At 41.0% G+C, this 23,723-nt stretch overlaps 1 protein-coding gene across 1 annotated transcript in view; it reads right to left on the reverse strand.

Moving 5' to 3' along the window:
- LOC136144155 (ATP-binding cassette sub-family C member 4-like) overlaps positions 1-23,723 on the reverse strand; it is a 143,314-nt gene that overhangs the window by 107,407 nt on the left and 12,184 nt on the right. Inside the window, 5 exon segments of the mRNA XM_065901813.1 lie at positions 4,599-4,700; positions 13,683-13,932; positions 15,691-15,816; positions 16,972-17,135; positions 19,436-19,525. Of these exon segments, the coding sequence (XP_065757885.1) occupies positions 4,599-4,700; positions 13,683-13,932; positions 15,691-15,816; positions 16,972-17,135; positions 19,436-19,525 (732 nt within the window).

Below are 23,723 nucleotides of genomic sequence, written 5' to 3' on the forward strand. Positions count from 1 at the left end.
ACGCAAATGGAAACCAAAAGAAAGCAGGAGTAGCAATACTCATATCAGATAAAATAGACTTTGAAATAAAGGCTGTGAAGAGACAACGAAGGACACTACAAAATGATCAAAGGATCAATCCAAGAAGAAGATATAACAATTATATATGCACCCAACATACGAGCACCGCAATACAAAAGGCAAAGGCTAACAAGTATGAAAGGAGAAATTAACAGTAACAATAATAGTGGGAGACTTTAATACCCCACTCACACCTATGGATAGATCAACTAAACAGAAATTAGCACGGAAACACAAACTTTAAATGACACAATGGACCAGTTAGACCTAACTGATATTATAGGACATTTCACCATAAAGCAGTGAATTTCATCTTTTTCTCAAATGCACACGGAACCTTCTCCAGGATAGATCACATCCTGGGCCACGAATCTAGCCTTGGTAAATTTTAAAAAAATTAAATCATCTCAAGAATCTTTTCTGATCACAGTGTGGTAAGATTAGATTTCAACTACAGGAAAAAAACTATTAAAAATACAAACATATGGAGGCTAAACAACACACTTCTGAATAACCAACAAATCACAGAAGAAATTAAAAAAGAAATCAAAATAGGCATAGAAATGAGTGAAAATGAAAACATAACAACCCAAAACCTATGGGATTCAGTAAAAGCAGTGCTAAGGTGAAGGTTCATAGCAATACAAGCCTACCTCAAGAAACAGGAGAAAAATCAGATTGAAAAACCTAACTCTAACCTAAAGCAACTAGAAAAAGGAGAAATGAAGCACCCCAGGGTTAGTATAAGGAAAGATATCATAAAAATTAGGGCAGAAATAAATGCAAAAGAAACAAAGGAGACCATAACAAAAATCAACAAAGCTAAAAGCTGTTTCATCGAGAAGATAAATGAAATAGACAAACCATTAGCCTGACTCATCAAGAAACAAAGGGAGAAGAATCAAATCAACAAAATTAGAAATGAAAATGGAGAATTCACAACAGACTCCCAGAAATACAAAAGATCATAAGAGACTACTATCAGCAACTATATGCCAATAAAATGGACAACTTGGAAGAAATGGACAAATTCTTAGAAAGGTATAACTTTTCAAAACTGAACCAGGAAGAAATAGAAAATCTTAACAGACCCATCATAAGCATGGAAATAGAAACTGTAATCAGAAATCTTCCAACAAACAAAAGCCCAGGACCAGATGGCTTAACAGCTGAATTCTACCAAACATTTAGAGAAGAGCTAACACCTATCCTACTCAAAGTCTTCCAGAAAATTGCAGAGGAAGGTAAAGTTCCAAACTCATTCTATGAGGCCACCCTCACTCTAATACTAAAACCTGACAAAGATGCCACAAGAAAAGAAAACTATAGGCCAATATCACTGATGAACACAGATGCAAAAATCCTTAACAAAATTCTAGCAAACAGAATCCAACAACATATTATTAAAAAGATCATACATCATGACTAAGTGGGCTTTATCCCAGGGATGCAATGATTCTTCAATATTCGCAAACCAATCAATGTGATACACCACATTAACAAATTAAAAGATAAAAATCATATGATTATCTCAATAGATTAAGAGAAAGCCTTTGACAAAATTCAACATTCATTTATGATAAAAACCCTCCAGACAGCAGGAATAGAAGGAATATACCTCAACATAATAAAAGCCATATATGATAAACCCACAACAAACATTATCCTCAATGGTGAAAAATTGAAAGCATTTCCCCTAAAGTCAGGAACAAGACAAGGATGCCCTACTCACCACTACTATTCAACATAGTTTTGGAAGTTTTAGCCACAGCAATCAGAGAAGAAAAAGAAATAAAAGGAATCCAGATTGGAAAAGAAGAAGTAAAACTCTCACTGTTTGCAGATGACATGATCCTCTACATAGAAAACCCTAAAGACTCCACCAGAAAATTACTAGAGCTAATCAATGAATATAGTAAATTTGCAGGATATAAAATCAACACACAGAAATCCCTTGCATTCCTATATACTAACAATGAGAAAATAGAAAGAAAAATTAAGGAAATAATTCCATTCACCACTGCAATGAAAAGAATACTTAGGAATAAATCTACCTAAAGAAACAAAAGACCTATATATAGAAAACCATAAAACACAGATGAAAGAAATCAAAGAGAACACAAATAGATGGAGAAATATACCTTGTTCATGGATTGGAAGAATCAATATTGTGAAAATGAGTATATTATCCAAAGCAATCTATAGATTCAATGCAATCCCTATCAAGCTACCAACGGTATTTTTCAGAAAACTAGAACAAATCATTTCACAATTTGTATGGAAATACAAAAAACCTCAAATAGCCAAAATAATCTTGAGGAAGAAGAATGGAACTGGAGCAATCAACCTACCTGACTTCAGGCTATACTACAAAGCTACAGTCATCAAGAAGGTATGGTACTGGCACAAACACAGAAACATAGATCAATGGAACAAAATAGAAAGTCCAGAGATAAATCCATGCACCTATGGACACCTTATCTTTGACAAAGGAGGCAAGAATATACAATAGAAAAAAGACAATCTCTTTAACAAGTGGTGCTGGGAAAACTGGTCAACCACTTGTAAAAGAATGAAACTAGAACACTTTCTAACACCGTATACAAAAATAAACTCAAAATGGATTAAAAGTTAAATGTAAGTACAGAAACTATAAAACTCCTAGAGAAAAACATAGGCAAAACACTCTCTGATGTAAATCATAGCAGGATCCTCTATGACCCACCTCACAGAGTAATGGAAATAAAAGCAAAAATAAACAAATGGGACCTAATTAAACTTAAAACCTTTGGTGCAACAAAGGAAACTATAAGCAACATGAAAAGACAGCATTCAGAATGGGAAAAAATAATAGCAAATGAAGCAACTGACAAAGAATTCATCTCAAAAATAAGCAAGAAACTCCTGCAGCTCAATTCCAGAAAAGTAAGCGACCTAATCAAAAAATGGACCAAAGAACTAAACAGACATTTCTCCAAAGAAGACATACAGATGGGTAACAAGTACATGAAAAGATGCTCAACATCACTCATTAACAGAGAAATGCAAATCAAAACCACAATGAGGTACCATCTCACTCTGGTCAGAATGGCTGCTATCAAAAAGTCTACAAACAATAAATGCTGGAGAGGATGTGGAGAAAAGGGAACTCTCTTACACTGTTTGTGGGAATGCAAACTAGTACAGCCACTATGGAGAACAGCCTGGAGATTCCTCAAAAAAACTGGAAATAGAACTGCCATATGACCCAGCAATCCTACTGCTGGGCATACACACTGAGGAAACCAGAATTGAAAGAGATATGTGTACCCCAATGTTCATCACACTACTGTTTACAATAGCCAGGACATGGAAGCAACCTAGATGTCCACTGGCAGACAAATGGATAAGAAAGCAGTGGTACATATACACAATGGAATATTACTCAGCTATTTTAAAAGAATGCATTTGTATCAGTTCTAATGAGGTGGATGATACAGGCACTTATCATACAGAGTGAAGTAAATCAGAAAGAAAAACACCAATTCAGTATATTAACACATATATATGGAATTTAGAACAATGGTAATGATAACCCTATATGCAAGACAGCAAAAGAGACACAGATGTAAAGAAAAGACTTTTGGACTCTGTGGGAGAAGGCGAGGGTGGGATGATTTGAGAGAATAGCATTGAAACATGTATATTATCACATGTGAAATAGATCGCCAGTACAGGTTTGATGCATGAGACAGGGTGCTCAGGGCTGGTGCACTGGGATGACCCTGAGATATGGGATGGGGAGGGAGATGGGAGGGGGGTTCAGAATGGGGAACACATGTAAATCCATGGCTGATTCATGTCAATATATGGCAAAACCCACCACTATATTGTAAAGTATGCCTCCAATTAAATTTTAAAAAAGAAAATATTTATCTGGAAAGAACTGAACTAATCATAAAATATTCACCTATTTTTTTAAATGACAATTATTCTTCATCACCAAAAAAAAACAGCCTCAGATGTTATAGGAATTATAAATCTAACAGTAAGATGCTAGATTTTAATACATGAGAAACATTTTTTAAGCTTCTCCACTTCTTTCTTCTTGTCTGACACTTAAGGTTCCTAGTTTACTACTTTTCACCAGTTATGACTATAAAATAATGAGCCAAACACATCAGCTTCCAGTCCCCACACCTCACAGTTTCTCAGGACCAGACACTGAACTTCCTCCTGTTCAGATAAGGATCTGGCATTGCTCTATTCAAATCTGTGAATTCTAACATTACAAACACATGTACTTTAAGTTCAAAATACACTAACATGTTGAAAGTTCTCTTGAAAATGAGATAGAGAACAACATGTTAAACATCTTGGGCTGATTTTATAATTAATCTCCATTAGTTGCAAACTTTATTTCAGATTTTGAGAATTTTTATAACATATCTTTAGTAAATTAGCAAATCATAGTTTCACCATAGGTAAAATCTCAAAATTCTCCAATAAACCTATGTTACAGTTGTCTGTTAGCAATCCTGAAATGGAGGATTTTTTACCTTATCCCAAAAAGCAGTGAAATCCTGCACATCCACAATTGTTTTACCATCTGATGGCAGCTGAGGGTTGTGCTGTGGTATCTCATCCAGTAACAGAAAGTGCTACAGAAAAAGGAAAACCAGACTGTTAAACTGCAAGGACAAAGCACAAATAAAAATAACCTCTTTCCTGGAATTTGCAATGAAAACCTATATAGCCTACATATTGTTTTGCTAATTGTACTTAAAGTGTTCATTCACATCAGAACATACTAAATAATATATAGAATAATATTTGCTATTATTATAGAATATAATATATATAATCATATAATATAGCATATATATTAATAGCATACATATATAGAATATTTTACAAAGAGATGTGTGTATGTGTACATATGTATATATGTGTGTATGTATATGTGTGTGTGTACATGTAGATATGGTATGTTATATATAGAGAGAGCTGTTGGCCATGAGTCTATCTGTAACTTTCTCAGCATTTTTCAGTGTACTAGTTTCTTCCTAAAGAGAAAATATGGCTCCAAACTCCAACACATTTATAACCTGGGCATTTTAGTGTTTTCTTTTTGAGTTACTAACAACAATCAGGGGAGTTGGTAAAAAACGATTTCATAAATATTAACTGAATCCCACCAGGTGCCAAGCACCATGCGACACTGCTAGAAACAGGGAGGAAGGCCATTCCCAGGTCTTCATCAATCAAGTAGCACAGGACAGGCTGGGAACACAAGACCAACAACAGAGATGCCAAATAAAAACTCTGGCTCTGCCTGTCGTGGTTCATGTCACTCACCTGAGCACTTAAGTACACTCTACTTTTCTCATGTGTGTTACATCAATATCACTACTTACTATCACTTGCCATCTTAATAAAAAATGTTCTTATTAAGTTAGTTTCTACTTCTTAAAAAATACTTTACAAGCATCTTTCCACAATCACTTGTCTCTTCTCCTCAGTCAATGCCCTCTCTCCTCCTCAACAGCAGGAACAGCTCCATATTTCATTTCTTGCTATTTTCACACCACTTACCAGCTATTCAATGGAACTTAGCTGAATAAAACCAAGTCCTGTGAACCACTACAAGGCTAACATAATCATATATAGGAAAACCCCCTCTTGCTCTGGAAACACTAGACATAATCCAGTGAGAAAAACTACAGTGGTAGAGAAATTGAGTAAACAACTGAAGTCACCCCTCACTACACACCCCACATCCAAGATCTATGAATGTGTGGCAGAGACTGCTGGCTTTCCTCAAAATCTGCTCTCATTCTTCTGAGGTAAGACACCCCAGATTTTAGCTGCACATGGCAGCCTAGAAGGAGGTCCTCTCTCTCTCTAGCCTCCCAGGAAGACAGTTACAGTCATGTGACTAAATTCAGGCCAGTGGATAGTGACAACATCCAGGATCACCATCCACCCCTGAGGCTGCCAACTGAGTCAAAGTCACATGCAATAGAATAACAAGAAAGAGTCTGGGTCCCTAACACGGTGGAAGATCATAGTAGCCGTGGGATTTGTTATGGGGAGAATTATAACCCCACAGAAAAGATATACTGAAGTCCTAACCCCAGTTAGCTCAAAATGTGACTTTATTTGGAAAGAGGGTTGTTGTAGATGTAATCAATTAAGGTGAGATCACAGTGGAGTAGGGTGGTCCCTTAATAAAACATGATTAGTGTCCTGATGGGAGTCACAGGACCAGACACACAGAAAACAGCCACGTTACAGTGGAGACCAAGGTTTATATTAGTTATAATCCAAAGAACATCAAGGTTTGCCTATAACCACTAGAAACTAACAGAGGCAAGAAAAAATTCCCTCTTACAGGAGAAAATAAGAGGGACCATGACCTGATAACTCTTTGATTTCAGGCTTCTAGCCTTCAGGACTATGAAACAATAAACTTCTATGATTTTAAACCATGTAGTTTGTGGTACTTTGTTACAGCAGCTCCAGGAATCCCACTACAGAGCCTTACAAGAACTCTTGCATGAGGGGAAAGACAAACTGTTTGTGAAAACGGCTTTAATGTGGGTAGTTCTAGGAACCAGAGGCAAACTAAATCCTAACCAACACAGCGGACAACTGAAGCAAGCGTGTGAGGATGTTTGAGAAAGAAAACAAGACATAAACAGTAATCTACTCCCCTAAACATCATAAACACCCTTCACATCCTTGACATGTAATTCATCATGTCACAAAACTAAAAAAGTGATTGTAATCTTCTACTTCAAAACAACAACTGATAAAAACTGAACATGAAAACCTGCTTCTGTGCAGGAAAAGGAAGACAGGATCCTGGCATTTCTCTCAAAGATGAGCTGGTGGGGGATGTGATTCATTCATTCCCTCCTCTTCTCATCCAGGCTCACTCAGAACCTACCACTGGGTACAGCTACTCCTATCCACACTAAGCCTGCCCAGAAGGAGGCAGGATGGACAGACAGTGGTCTGAGGACTCCTCCACAGACTCTCAACCACCACAGCCTGAGTTTTCTCTCCATCTCTCTCCACCTTTCTCCCATCATCAGCCATGTACCAGCTCACCTGTTCTGAGGCAATTCATCCCCCTTCTACTTCTCCTTTTCTCTTGAAACAATTTCAGAATCCAACTTACTATTAATCATTACAAATATTGATACAACTTTTCTTTTGCTGGTTCCTTCCCCAGTCCTCCCCTACTCCACTCCCTCCTGATCTCTTTACAGCCCCTCTGAGAGTGTCCACCATGCTTAACACCCTCTAGTGACCCACCAGCACCTAAGTCCACACTCCCCAGATGGCCTCTGTCTGGACACCCTGAGTACTAACCTCACCCAACCTTCCAGGCCATCTCAAATGCTAATCCTCCTGGGAACCTGTGAGATATCCCAGGCTGGCACTGCCCTCCATACCTCTGAATCCCCAGAACAACAGTACATTACTTAGAGGGGAGACATTATGTCATTCATGCACTTACACAGTCCAACTCCAACTAAGACCGAGCTTTGCACAGAGTCTGTCCATCATGGGCATCAGGTAAGGGAAGGAACAGATTGTAAGGCTGTTCAAATCAGCCCAACCATTAACTGCATCACTACAGTTTTACACAGGCTGAGCTAACACAGCAACAAACAAAAGGTTATATGTATATATTGGACATCTTGTCTAGATAGAATCAAATTCCAATTTCAGCTTAAGCTTATTACCATGACAAAAACTCAATATTCAATGTGTGTAGAGTAGAATAGAAAATTCCCCACCTAAAAATGAAAAGGAAAGTAAAGGAACAAACATGCCCTAAGTGAGGAATTAAACCTACTGAGCACTTGTCCCCAAATCACTGAGGTCTGAGGGGAAAAGGCAACACAGTCTTCCAGGGATTAAATGAGACTCCACTCATCACACGACCAGCTTGTAAAAGTACCAGAAGTGCCAGCTGGATTTTCCTCCAGGAGTCAGGCTGATGAAAAAGCTGAAATTAAATGGCCATTAGAGCCATTAAGTGCAGACCGAGAGCAGGAAAGGTATCCACATCAGAATTGCAACCAAAAAGATTGACTTCTCAGTGGCTGGTAGGAGAAACCCTAAGTAGCTTTGTAAGAAATATATTAATAACTTCAAAGACACATTTTACTGGCTGTAAAAGTCACTGAAAACTTTCAGTGCTTTGAAGCTAAGATAAGATATTTACAATCCGATTAGGGTCATTAAAAGCCAAGAGCTTCAGTTTCCTTTCCTTATTAAGAGAATGTAGAGAGACTTCTTGGGCCCATAAGGTCATAGTAAATCATTTCTTTTTTGTACATGGAAAAAAAGGAAATTACAAAGCACATGTAAACAAAAAGACATGAAACTGTGAATCACAAGTAGGTCTGCCCATGGAGATGGACAATGCACCTCCTCCAACGTAGGCAGGCGTGGTGGATTTCCTTCCTAGGGCTCCCAGAGACAACCTGAACAGAAATCCTAGAAGATGAACATCCAGTCTACTTTGTCCCAGGCTGTAGGAGGCCATGCAGCAGCAGAGCTCAACACCACACCGGGTCCTAAACTCTATGTGTCCACCACGCCTCCAGCCCATCCGTGGTCAAAACTTACCCAGTTCTGACCACCTGGTCAGTACACTCAGCAGGTCTTTTCTTCCACACCTGCTGCCCTTCTCACCTTTTAATTGAGCATGAACACATCTAAGTGAGAGGCAGGGAAAGGAAAAAAAGTAAACTTCTGATCATTGCCTGTTACCTGTTAGATAACAAGACAGGAGGCTAAATCAAGCCAAAAACTAGTTGGTGAAGTAGGTCTTATGGCAAACACTGAGGTATTTCAAAAGTATCTTAGAATTCAAAATCAAGTTCATGCTCTTCACCTCCCCAAATTTGGTTCTCTTCTATTATTCCTTACTTCAGTGAATCCAGGTGATTTTCCAGCCCCAAAACCCAAAGTATCCCATAATCTACCCCTCTTCTTCCACCATTCCCAACTCAAGATGTGCCCTGAGTGGCTCTCAAATCTGGCCGAGTCTATTTCATCTTAAACCAAACCACATCATCTCGTCCCTGGGCCATGTGCCACATTTGCATCCTGACACATCTTCTTGTCTCTGCTCTGGATCCTCACCCCACCTCCCTGCCCTGTTCCCAATCCCCTGTTCTGGCCTCCAGTACTCTCTACCCTGCAGCATATTTTTGGTTCCTCAAATGCATGAATCCCCTTCCTGTGCACCAAAATCCTGTGTCACATAACCATCCCCAGGAATATGCAAAGTATCGGCCTCCCACCTCCTCCACCCCCACACACGGTATTCCCAGTTAACTTCCTTAGCCTTGCCAGGAAACACTGCCTCCAAAACTACACCAGCATCTCTGCCAAAGAACCACATGGCACCTTGGATCTTTCCTTCCAAGGACTAATGACACACAAATGCATGTCCACAGTGAGTTTTACTATTTGATTCTTTATTAATCTCTCACTTGATGAAACATAAATTTCAAGCAGGAAGGTCTTCTCCACACTTGCTTATGTGCCACTGTGCGGACCCAATCTAGTCTGCACCAAGCATCAGGTAGGCACTCAGTTATGTTGTGAAGTGACTGAATGGATGAATAAATTCCAAATTTACCTCCCCAAAAGCTTAGCATAAACCAAGACAGGCTGTTTCTCTCAATTGATTTTAGTCTTAAGAAGATCCTGCTGTCTTTTATATTTGCTAAATATGCTTTGGACTTCCCAGGTGGCACTATTGGTAAAGAACACGCCTGCCAGTGCAGGAGATGTAAGAGACATGGGTTTGATCCCTGGGTCAGGAAGATCCCCTGAAGGAAGATCCCCTGAAGGAGGGCATGGTTACCCACTCCAGTATTTCTTGCCTGGAGAATCCCATGGACTGATAAGCCTGGCAGGCTACAATCCATGGGGTTGCGAAAAATCAGACACAACTGAAGTGAATTAGCACAAAACAAAGCATGTTTTGGCTTTGTATGTTTCTTCCTACAGCTAGGGAAGTGTTTCCCAAATGTGGCTTATTTTCAGGTACACAGGAGCATTGATTAAAGACAGATACTTTGAGCCCCAGCCAACACCTAGTAAATCAGAAACTCCAAAGTTTGAGCATTAAGCTCTAATAAGCACTCCAAGTGATTCTGATGAACAGAGAACTAGATTTTTTCAAAGGGCTGTAGAAACTATATGGGCTGAAAACGGGCCTATGATTTAAAAATATATACATTTCAACGATTAATTCAATTCACCATGAAGCAGTCTGCCATGCTAACACCAACCTTCTCACCACTCTTATTCTTGGCCATTTGTCCTGCCTTTACTAAAAACAGTTACTGCCAACAGATCTCTAAATTCCTTGACCACCTATCTATGAGAAACTTTATGTACAAGAGGAGAAACTTCCTGCCCCAATCAAAGGTGCTTTCTTCATGAGGGCACAAAGCAACCTGACAAAGTCAGCCCCAGAAAATTCAAAGTTCTCAGCAGGTCACAGTTTTAATATCACTGCATACATCTACACAGGAAAGAATTTCAAGCCTCAGACATTTCAGTTGCACTTTAGTGGAAAACAAATTTTTAAAATCCTACCTGAATATTTGAGCCCAATTCCCCGAAAACCTTCTGCAGGACCCCTTTCATGCTCCACTCTTTAGTGCATTACATAATCTACCAAAGAATCAGAGTTATCACTCTCCCCACTACAACCATGCTTAGTGGTGAGGCATTTGCAGGAGCTCAGGAATGGTGGAGCTGGATGGTTCGTTCAGTTGCACATTTTCTGAGCACTTATTATTTGCAAGGACTGGAAAGATGAAAAAGGCACTGTATCTGCCCTTTAGATAAATCTGGAGTTCAGAGAAGGAAAGAAATCCATAAGCACATGGTTTAGTGAGGACATAGTCACAACCAGGAGCTCAAAGGAGGACATGGGGATTCAAGAGGGTGTGATGGTTAATTTTATGTCAACTTGACTAAACCACAGTCTCCAGACACTTGCTCAAACACATAATATATTGAAAGCATTTTTCAGATGAGATCAACATTTAAATCAGTAGATTTTGAGTAAAGCAGATGTCCTCCGTAATGTGGGTGGGCTTCATCCAATTAGTCAAAGGTCTTAAGAGAAACTAGACTGACCATCACCAAGAGGAGGGAATTCTGTCCTAAGATCACTTTCAGACATGAAGTGCATTTTAGCATAAAGCTTCACACTGTTACTCTATCTTATTTCATGATGGTCAGCAAGAGAGACCAACTAATTTTGTTAAGCAAGTAAGCCTGAGTGTTTCTGATCATCTACCAGGCCCAAGTGCTCAGCCCAGGAGACAAGCCAACACAGTCTACATGAAAACCAGGCCATGCAGAACACAGCTCCACTCTTTAGACAGCAGGTCCACCAAGTCCAGTTGAGCTGATTTGAGACACAGAGATGGACACACAGAACAAGGGGAAGACTCAGATCTATCCCCATTCTGGATAAGATCCAGCTCCACTGGGTTGAGACCCCCACCAAGGACCAATGTTGCAGAAATGCCTAACTCCAATCTGCTCCCTCCTTAGCATTTCTCCAGCATCTAGTGCAGGTCAGATCACCCTGGGCATCTGTGGGGTCCCAGCCATGTCCTGTAACTATTGTCTCAGTCAATCCATAGTTTACTTGATGTCCATGATGTGTCCAGCATGGACCAGACCCTACACTAAATAATCACCAGACTGTCTGCTGTCATGGGGCTCAGAATACTCTTGGAGAGTCAGCATCATCCCACCTGACATGGTACTGGGCCATGCACATAGATGGAAACCCTGGATCAGCATGAACAAAAGTGCTGGGAGAGGGTCATGGGGCTGCTGGAGGCTCAGCAGCATTTACTTAAATCAAGGACAGAAGAAAAGGCAACCCAGCAGGCCCAACAGAGTGAGCCAAGACCCCAAAGTGAGGTGAATGTGGCAGATCACAGACACTGCTCCTTCCCACACCCTGCTGCCAGAGCAGAGGGTCCTGTGCTGGGAAACAAACAGAGTGACCAATGGAGCCTAGAATTTAAATTTTTGATTCTGCAAGAAACAGAGAACATTTGAATGATGGAAGAGGGAACACTTCAGAGTGAGATTAGATGATGAAAACTATACTTAAGGAGATATTCCACTGCCGGGAGGTACTAAGAAGGCAATAATGTAACAGTGGTCAAGAAACAAGGCTTTGGGCAGAATCCTAGATCTATCACCTACAAGCAATGTGAGCGTGTGTGAGCTATTTTACCTAATACAGTAAACTGTTTCCTTATCTGTAAAGTGGGGACACTAATGTGTGTCTCATTCAATTGCTATCAGGATTAAATGAGATGAGATGTCAGATTTCAAGAGATCCTGGGCCACAGTGAGCCCTGGCAACAGAGATAGAAGAAAGTGGCTGCAAGCAGCAGTAACAACAAAACCGCAGCAGAACGACACACGTGTGAAACTTCCATCTGGACAGGTCACCATGGTCCAAGGATATTCCTAAATGTCTTATTTCAAGATATGAAAGCCATGAAAAAGAAATTGTGTTGAACTGCATGGACCATCCCTTAACAGTGCTGCTAAAAACCCGTGTCAGAAAGAATGATAAACTCAGGACATCAAAACTGACCCCATATGACTGATCTGTTTTTTGGCTAAAATAGTTTTCTATATTACAGAAACATCACTGAAAATCTCAGCTTTTATGACAAGACCCCAAAATAAGATATCATCACAACTGGAGCTACCTAACTTCACTAGAGATCTATTACTGGCCCATCCATCACTGTGGAGAAGAAGGAACAAAGCAAATCAGATCTTTCATAAAAGCCCAGACACTTAAGTTCATGCCCAGGCTGCCTCACAGAGCCAGGTTATCACTGTAGACCTATTCATAAATACATGAATACCTGAGCACCTACTGTGTGCCAGGACCTTGACTTGGTGGTATAAATGTTATGCCCCTGGCAATTTATGGGCAGTTAGTTAGGAAAAGGAGACAGTGGATATGGTGGGAATCACAAATTTGAAAGGAAGAGTCCAGCTAGTGATAGGATTGAACAGTCAATGAAAAGAAGAGGGATGAAAAGGCAGATGCAAGAGGCAAGCTCAGGCATGAACAAGCAAAACATCTATGGAGGAAAGAAACCATTTTTAAACACAAGAAATTAAATGAACCTGAGGTCATCCTCCTACCCAAGGAGCAGTGACCTCTCAGCAAGTTCCTATTCTCCAGGCCCAGAGAGGAATCCTATTCACCCCAGGACTGAATGCAGTCTCCACCTAGTCATTAGTACAGGTGATGCAATCTGTTTGCTTCTCCTGCTTTTAGTTATTTTAATAGCCCTGCAGTCATCACTTGTAGATTGAGAGCCCTGTGTTACTACTGCCCATAAAGGAGCAGGGAACTTGCTATATTTGCAATATATTCTACCAAAGACAAGAGGGGAGTACTTGAGGCAGTTTAGAATGACTGCCAGTTTTGGCACTGAGAGTTAAACCTCACCTAACAGGAACAGAGTGATACCATATAAAAGGAGGCATTTTACAAAAAAAATCCACCTACAACATAAAAAAGTTATTTGTCAACAAACCTTGATTCTTTGGTTGCTGACAACAGCCTCTGACACCTTCTCGACAGCCATGGGGAAGTAGAGGGTGCTTGAAAACCGCAGAGCCTCGAACAGCGTAACCACCACAAACACTTGGCTGGCTGTGATCACATTGTCAAGGAGATCATTGGTGATGAAGATGACAGAAATCATAATTTTGCTCACAGTGAAAAATGAAGCTAAATTCATTCCTCTAAGGTAGGAACTTCTCAGAATCTTGGAAATTTCCTTTCTGGAAAAGAGAGGAAATAGGTTTTAAAAGTATTGACATCCTAGGCATGAATTCAGTGCCCCATGTGAATGACCTCTTTCGAGGGAGTGGACACAGATTAAGAAAAACCATCCCTCACGTCATGGAGACATGATACAGTCAAACCCAGGGGGCTGCCCCAACATCAGGACCACTTCATCACCACTTCACTCTCCCAACTAAATAGAGGCTTGCTGTACTGTGCTTAATCACTCAGTCGTGTCCAACTCTGCGACCCCGTGGACTGTAGCCTGCCGGGCTCCTCTGTCCATGGAGATTCTCCAGGCAAGAATACTGGAGTGGGTTGCCATGCTCTCCTCCAGGGGATCTTCCGAACTCAGGAGTCGAATCCAGGTCTCCTGCATCACAAGTGGATTCTTTACCGACTAAGCTACCAGGGAAGCCCAAGAATACTGGAGTGAGTAGCCTATCCCTTCTCCAGGGGAACTTCCTGACTCAGGAATAGAACCGGGGTCTCCTACAATTCAGGTGATTCTTTACCACCTCAGCTGTCAGGGAAGTCCAAATAGAGGCTTAATGTCACCCTTTAAAAATTTTGGGGTCAATTAGACTGGGTTTGAACATTCATTCAACAAGCATTCATAACCACAAGTTCTGTGCCGGGCTTTTCACTGATGACAGAAAGGCACAGCCCATCATCACCTTCAGGTGCTCATGAACTTGGGGGAAGAGAATAAGACACCGCAAAACTGTGAGATACCAAGACAGCAGATGGTACAGTAGTAAATAACCCACCTGACCAGGTAGGAGGCACAAAAGACAGGGGTTTGATACCTGGGTCAGGAAGATTCCCTGGAGGAAGAAATGGCAACCCCCTCCAGTATTCTCGCCTAGAAAATTCCATGGATGGAGGAACCTGGCAGGCTACAGTCCATGGGGTCACAAAGAGTCAGACATAACCAAATGTGTATGCGTGCACACACACACACGACATTAGATGGAAGCAGCCAACACAGACCCCATGGAGCCCAGAGCAGAGTCATGTAACTCAGAGCAAGTCATGTGGATGTGGACCCTGAGAAGATGAGCTGGAGTCAGTCAGGGCTAGCAGAGGCCAGAGAAGAAGGAAGATGAGAGTGTATTCCCAGCAGAGGGCAGGGCCCCAACAAGGTACAAAGGTGAGAGGTGACAGGGTAGGGCCAGAGAAGTCTAAATATCCTGTGCTGAAGTAGAAATACTCATCAGATGTTGAAAGATAAAAAAAAAAAAAAAAAAAAAAAATTCTAAAAATATAAAGCAAAACAAAACGGAACAGTATTTTCATGCTTCCATTTGAAATAAATAATAGTTGCCCATGTAGTTCAGCTCCACATATGTACACCCAATCTCTATTTATAATCTCTTGATTTGTGCTCCATCAACATAAATTACAGTTTTATTCTGAATGTCATTGTTTCAAATACTAACATCTTACAAGCACTGCTTACTGGGATTTGGGGTACTGAGAAATATTTGGAATTTCATTTCTGTTTAAATATGAAGAATATATAATTTTTCCTTTAAAAAGATAGTAAATGGAAGAGCAGGTTAAAATGATGTCTCCACTATTCTATTTAACCCTCTTGCCACATGTGACAGGGTCGGGGGGAGATAGTGAGATGGAGTGCCTAGTATGAAGACGCAAATTCATCTTCATGTGAAAACTTGGTAAAACTTCTACATTCAATAAAAATGGTTGGAGGGAGTACAGAAATCAGTGTGATATATACAAAAACTTACCTTCTCAATGTGGTAATAAGGTCTGCAAATGACTTTTCCCAAGCATACATTTTTATTGTTCTGATGCCAGTTATAACTTCACTCATGGTCCTGATCCTGTCATCTGTGAGAGCTGCAGTCTCACTCCTAAGGGGACAGATGTGAGAGATGAGCCTTAGTGACCACAGCTCAACTTTTCATAGCAGCAGCAGGGGTCACAGGGAGGGACCAGGGATCAATGATTCCCTACAGCTCTTTTGTGATGACAACACAGGCAGGTCCTACTCAAAGTGCAAATGGAGACAAACTAGGAAGTCAACCATTCAGCCTAACTCAAAGAGTACCTTGGAGAACTTGTAGTATTGGCTAAGGAACACCTGAAATGAGTCAGACACAAACCATCTGCACAAAAATGTTACAGTTGGGCAGGGAAGCCAAAAGGAATCTAACAAAATACCATGTCTGTGCTATAATAAAGTAGGAGTAAAGTGCTGGGGAACAGAAAAAATGGGGCTGTTAATTCCACTGGGAAAGGAGAGCAAGAAAAGCTTCAGAGACCTAGTAGCAATGGAACAGGGCCTTGAAGGAAAACGAACATCTTTCCATAGCAAAGATGGAAAAGGAAATTCCAAATAGAGAAAAATACCACAAATAAAGGCACATGCAGACACGCGCGCGCGCGCGCACACACACACACACACACACACACACACACAAGAACTCAACTAGCTTCAAAGAACACATCCCCTCCATTACCTGACAACATAGACAGTGACTACGTCCAACCCTCTGAGACCCACTTCAGGTCTAACTCATTGCCATTAGGCCCTACATCACCAGTTACTTTTCTATCTCATATGCTGCTAGGAATGTGGGGCTTTATAAAGACATAATTGAGATAAACTTTGTACTTGGGCACTTAAAAATTAATTGAAACACTGAATTAAAAACAAGACATGAGCATGTATACCTGAAAATCACTCTAACACAAGCATAACAAAACTATATGCAGCTAAAATTGAGCCTATAGGATTATTACTATTTAATAACATTTAAATAACTTCAATATAGGTACTCTATTCGGGAACAGTGTCGGGATGGCCCAGAAAATGTCTTTTACTTTTCCTGTTTCAAGGTCAGGCTTCAGTTTAAAGCTGGAGCCACCACTGCCTTAGCCTGAAGGGTTTATAACACATGAACAGAAGAGAGTAGAGGAGGTATCTTGCTTAAACAACAACAAAAAAAAAAAGCATGGAACAGACTGCAGATGTTACCAATTTTTTAAACCTGTGTTTCTCTTACCGAAGTGATGAAAACAACATCCCAAAGCAGCTTTGCACCAGCAGAAGAATAATGAGAACTGCCATCCCAGAAAGACATGGGATTCCTATTTCCATCCAGAGCAGGGCAGTCACTGCAATAGCCTGAAGTGGTCCCACCCACAGATAGTGCAAGAACATCATTACCTTAAAAGAGAAAGACAAAGCCATCTTCAGTTCAGTTCAGTCCCTCAGTCGTGTCCGACTCTTTGCGACCCCATGAATCGCAGCACGCCAGGCCTCCCTGTCTATCACCAGCTCCTGGAGTTTACTCAAACTCATGCCCATCAAGTCAGTGATGACATCCAGCCATCTCATCCTCTGCCGTCCCCTTCTCCTCCTGCCCTCACTCCCTCCCGGCATCAGGGTCTTTTCCAATGAGTCAACTCTTCACATGAGGTGGCCAAAGTATTGGAGTTTCAGCTTCAGCATCAGTCCTTCCAATGAACACCCAGGACTGATCTCCTTTAGGATGGACTGGTTGGATATCCTTACAGCCCAAGGGACTCTCAAGAGTTTTCTCCAACACCACAGTTCAAAAGCATCCATTCTTCAGGGTTCAGCTTTCTTTATAGTCCAATTCTCACATCTATACATGACTATTGGAAAAACCATAGCTTTGACTAGACAGAACTTTGTTGGCAAATTAATGTCTCTGCTTTTGAATAAGCTGTCTAGGTTGATCATAACTTTTCTGACAAGGAGTAAGTGTCTTTTTATTTCATGGCTGCAGTCACCATCTGCAGTGATTTTGGAGCCCCCAAAAATAAAGCCTGTCATTGTTTCCACTATTTCCCCATCTATTTGCATGAAGTGATGGGACCAGATGCCATGATCTTAGTTTTCTGAATGTTGAGCTTTAAGTCAACTTTTTCACTCTCCTCTTTCATCAAGAGGCTCTTTAGTTCTTCTTCACTTTCTGCCATATGGGTGGTGTCATCTGCATATCTGAGGTTATTGATATTTCTCCCAGAAATCTTGATTTCAGCTTGTGCTTCCTCCAGCCCAGTGTTTCTCATGATGTACTCTGCATATAATTTAAATAAGCAGGGTGACAATATACAGCCTTGACGTACTCCTTTTCCTTTGGAACCATTCTGTTGTTCCATATCCAGTTCTAACTGTTGCTTCTTGACCTGCATACAGATTTCTCAAGAGGCAGGTCAGGTGATCTGGTATTCCCATCTCTTTCAGAATTTTCCACAGTTTTTAGTGATCCACACAGTCAAAGGCTTTGGCATAGTCAATAAAGCAGAAATAGATGTTTTTCTGGAACTCTCTTGCTTTTTTGATGGTCCAGCAGATGTTGGTAATTTGATCTCTGGTTGCTCTATCTTTTCTAAAACCAGTTTGAACATCTGGAAGTTCAAGGTTCATGTATTGTTGAAGCCTGGCTTGGAGAATTTTGAGCACTACTTTACTAGCATATGAGATGACAGCAATTGTGTGGTAGTTTGAGCATTCTTTGGCACTGCCTTTCTTAGGGACTGAAATGAAATTGTGTCAGTGGGTTTTAAATCTGCTGAAACAGAAATCCAAGTGTTCACCCCGGATGATGCTGTTCCAGGACAGCATAAGGCTGGGTGCAGAGGGACATCCAGGGATGACTGTACCAGTAGCACTGGGAGGAAACCCTCAATTTTCTCTACAACACAGATGACCTCAGGGCTTCCCCAAACTCTCTCTGCTCCAACATACAGCCCCTATTTCTCCCAGCACCCCAGGAAAGCTTAGATTATGACACTCTCTCCAGTAATTACTTGAGTATTTACCTTCCTGGCAGGCTGTGGCTTCTCCAGAGAAGAAATTAAATCTTATTCATCCCTGAAAGTGATAAGTGGTCTTACTTCACGTTAGATGAATGAATAACTAAAAGAGAAGTGTCTAGTCCAATATAGATCTGACCAACAGCTACAACGCTCTGGATAATCTGATCTATCCATAAAGTCAGAGACAATAAAAGACTGTGGAGAGGGGGGAAGCGGAGAATAGGTTGTATCTGTCTAAGGACCACTCACTTGACATTATTCCTCTCAGGCTCCCTATGCAGAAGGCACTGAACAGGGCACAGCGGATAAAACAATCCCTGCCCACCAGCCCTTCATCATCTAGAGGAAGACAACAACACTAACACTATGTGCCAAGAAGGGCCACGCCAGGAGGACCCTTAGGTGTACTAATCAAGTTGGGCAAGAACACTGCCGCTTACTTACTATTGTAGTTATGCTGCAGGCAACCTTAGGAAAACCAAACTCTCATCTCAGGACAACACACATGGTTACATCTAAGTTGCACACAGAAGAAAGGAGCATTAGATAAAGAGAACCCTTGTCTTATGTCCCCAACAGAACCCCGACCAATGCCAAACCCTAGCACCTGGCATCCCAGTAAGCTGAACCCAGTGAGAAGGATGGGAAATGAAAGAGGATCCCTCAGGGGCAGCTTACCTGGTCAAACCTGTTCACATCATTGGACAGCAGGTTGACTATCTGACCTGTGGTGGTCTTCCCCATGGCCAAGGTACTCAGACGAAGTGTCTGAAATGAGAAGAAGAAAGAAAAAAAACATAGAACTGGATTCCTGTGGTGATACCGAGTCACTGTTTGAGCACAACAAAATGGAATGCTTCCATGGGGTCTTGTGTGGTGTCAGGAAGAGCAGGAGGACCAAGACAGCAGAGCTCTGGGGACCCTCGTTCATCCTTTGTCTCCTCAATGTGGTGGCAGCCCCACCCACAAGGACAGCAAAGGGAGGACCGGGAGATAGAAGCAAGTACCCCACCTCTGTTTCTCAATGATCTTGGACCTGTCTGAAGTATAAAGGACGTAGGTTTAGACTTTCAGCTCAGTTCAGTCACTCAGTGGTGTCCAACTCTTTGCAACCCCATGGACAGAAGCACAACAGGCCTCCCTGTCCATCACCAACTCCCGGAGTTTACTCAAACTCATGTCCATTGAGTTGGTGATGCCACCCAACCATCTCATCCTCTGTCATCCCCTTCTCATCCCACCTTCAATCTTTCCCAGAGTCAGAGTCTTTTCAAATGAGTCAGTTCTTCGAATTAGGGGGGCTAGGAGCCAAAAAAGTAATTTTGAGCCATATTAGATGAGAGTGGGGAGGCTGTGTTCAGAAAAGAAATAAGAAGACTTAGAATATAAATCTGAAATGGATTGTTAATTCTTTGTGTGAAATTATTTAAACATTTTGGGCTTAGTTTCTTCATTCTAAAATAAGTATAATGCTCAAAATACTATTCCTATGAGAAAACTGTGTTCTTAATGCTAGTCTGCTGACTTTACAGAAAACACAGCTTGTACAGCACAATCCCTTTATTTGGTAAGAAGTTCTGAAAAATGCCCTAGAGAGGTGAGGAACCTGAACAGACACCATGACCTGATTCAACAGACCACCAATTGGATCCAAACAGAATCTCAAGGTTCATAAAAACATTTCAGTGTTCTGTGACAACCTAGATGGGTTAGGATTATGTTGGAGATGGAATTGAGATTCTAGAGGGAGGGGACATATGTGTACCTATGGCTGATTCATGTTGATGTATGGCAGAAACCAACACAATATTGTAAAGCAACTATCATCCAATTAAAAAAATGTTTCATTTAATCAAATTAAACAAAAAAATCAATGCTCAAGTGGGAATGTAAAACAATGTAGGCATGATGGAAGAGAATATGACAGCTCCTAAAAAACATAAACATAAAATGGGCATATAGTATAGCAATTCCACTTCCAGGAATGTACTCAAAAGAACTGAATGAATGAACTTGTGTTCATAGCAGCAACATTTACAATAGTCAAAAGGTGGAAACAAAACAAATGTCCACTAACAGATGAATGGATACATGGAATGTTATAGATATCTATAAAGGAATATTATCAGTTCAGTTCAGTTGGTCAGGTGTGTCCGACACTTTGTGACCCCATGGACTGCAGCACACCAACCTTCCCTGTCCAACACCAACTCCTGGGGCTTACTCAGACTCAAGTCCATAGAGCTGGTGATGCCATCCAACCACCTTATCCTCTTTCCTCCCCTTGTCCTCCCACCTTCAATCATTCCCAGCATCAGGGTCTTTTCCAGTGAGTCAGTTCTTCACATCAGGTGACCAAAGTATTGGAGTTTCAGCTTCAACATCAGTCCTTCCAGTGAATATTCAGGACTGATTTCCTTGCAGATAGACTGGTTGGATCTCTTTGCAGTCCAAGGGACTCTCAAGAGCCTTCTCTAACACCACAGTTCAAAAGCATCAGTTCTTCAGTGCTCAGCTTTCTTAATAGTCCAACTCTCACACTCATACATGACTACTGGAAAAACCATACCTTTGACTAGATGGACCTTTGGTGGCAAAGTAATGTCTCTGCTATTTAATATGCTGTCTAGGTTGGTCATAGCTTTTCTTCCAAGGAGCAAGCATCTTTTCATTTCATGGCTGCAGTCACCATCCATATGATTTTGGAGCCCCCCAACAATGTCTGTCACTGTTTCCATTGTTTCCACATCTATTTGCCATGAAGTGATGGGACCAGGTGCCATTATCTTAGTTTTCTGAATGTTGAGTTAAACCAACTTATTCACTCTCCTCTTTCACTTTCAACCAGAAGCCCTTTAGTTCTTCTTCGCTTTCTGCCATAAGGGTGGTGTCATCTGCATATCTGAGGTTATTGATATTTCTCCCAGCAATCTTGATTCCAGCTTGGGCTTCATCCAGCCCAGCATTTCACATTATATACTCTGCATATAAGTTAAATAAGCAGGGTGACATATACAACCTTGATGTACTCTTTTCCCAATTTGGGACCAGTCTGTTCCATGTCCAGTTCTAACTGTTGCTTCTTGACCTGCATACAGATTTCTCAGGAGGCAGGTAAGGTGGTCTGGTATTCCCATCTCTTTCAGAATTTTCCACAGTTTGTTGTGATCCACACAGTCAAAGGTTTTGGCATAGTCAATAAAGCAGAAGTAGATGTTTTTCTGGAACTCTCTTGTTTTTTTGATGATCCAACACACGTTGGTGATCTGATCCCTGGTTCCTCTGTCTTATCTAAATCCAGCATGAACATGCGGAATTTCACGGTTCATGTACTGTTGAAACTTGGCCTGGAGAATTTTGAGCATTACTTTACTAGTGTGTGAGATGAGTGCAGTTGTGCAGTAGTTTGATCATTCTTTGGCACTGGAATGAAAACTGACCTTTTCCAGTCCTATGGCCACTGCTGAGTTCTCCAAATTTGCTGGCATATTGAGTGCAGCACTTTCACAGCATCATCTTTCAGGATTTGAATTAGTTCAGCTGGAATTCCATCACCTCCACTAGCTTTGTTTGCAGTGATGCTTCCTAAGGCCTACTTGACTTCGCATTCCAGGATCTCTGGTCTAGGTGAGTGATCACATTATCGTGGTTATCTGGGTCATGAATATCTTTTTTGTACAGTTCTTCTGTGTATTCTTGCCACCTCTTCTTAATATCTTCTGCTTAAGTCCATACCATTTCTTTTGTTCATTGTGCCCATCTTTACATGAAAGATTCCCTTGGTATCTCTAATTTTCTTGAAGAGATCTCTAGTTTTTCCCATTCTATTGTTTTCCTCTATTTCTTTGCACTGATCGCTGAGGAAGGCTTTCTTATTTCTCCTTGCTATTCTTTGGAACTCTGTATTCACATGGGTGTATCTTTCCTTTGCTCCTTTGCTTCTCTTCTTTTCTCAGCTATTTGTAAGGTCTCCTCAGACAATCATTTTGCCTTTTTGCATTTCTTTCTCTTGAGGATGGTCTTGATCACTGCCTCCTGTACAATGTCACAAACCTCTGTCCATAGTTCTTCAGGCACTCTCTTTCAGATCTAATCCCTTGAATATATTTGTCACTTCCAGTGTATAATCATAAGGGATTTGATTTAGGTCATACCTGAATGGTCTAGTGGTCTTCCTTACTTTTCTTCAAGTCTGAAATTGGCAATAAGAAGTTCATGATCTGAGCCACAGTCAGCTCCCGGTCTTGTGTTTGCTGACTGTATAGAGCTTTTCCATCTTCAGCTGCAAAGAATATAATCAACCTGATTTCTATATTGACTATCTGTTGATGTCCATGTGTAGAGTCATCTCCTGTGTTATTGGAAGAGGGTGTTTGCTATGACCCATGTGTTCTCTTGGCAAAACTCAGTCTTTGCCCTGCTTCATCCTGTTCTCCAAGGCCAAATTTGCCTGTTACTCCAGGTTTCTCTTGACTTCCTATTTTTGCATTCCAGTCCCCTTAATGAAAAGGACATCTTATTTGGGTGTTAGTTCTAGAATGTCTTATAAGTCTTCATAGAACCGGTCAACTTCAGCTTCTTCAGTGTTACTGATTGGGGCATAGCCTTGGATTACTGTGATACTGAATGGTTTGCCTTGGAAACAAACAGAGATAATTCGGTCATTTTTGAGACTGCATGCAAGTACTGCATTTCAGACTCTTTTGTTGACAATGAGGGCTACTCAATTTCTTCTAAGGGATTCTTGTCCACAGTAGTAGATATAATGGTCATCTGAGTTAAATTCACCCATTCCAGTCCATTTCAGTCCACTGATTCCTAAAATGTCAATGTTCACTCTTATCATCTCCTGTTTGACCACTTCCAATTTACCTTGATTCATGGACCTAACATTCAAGGTTCCTATGTAATATTGTTCTTTACAGCATTGGATTTTACTTCCATCACCGGTCACATCCACAGTTGG

This window comes from Muntiacus reevesi, chromosome 11, assembly GCF_963930625.1.
Source record: "Muntiacus reevesi chromosome 11, mMunRee1.1, whole genome shotgun sequence".
Taxonomy (NCBI): Eukaryota; Metazoa; Chordata; class Mammalia; order Artiodactyla; family Cervidae; genus Muntiacus; species Muntiacus reevesi.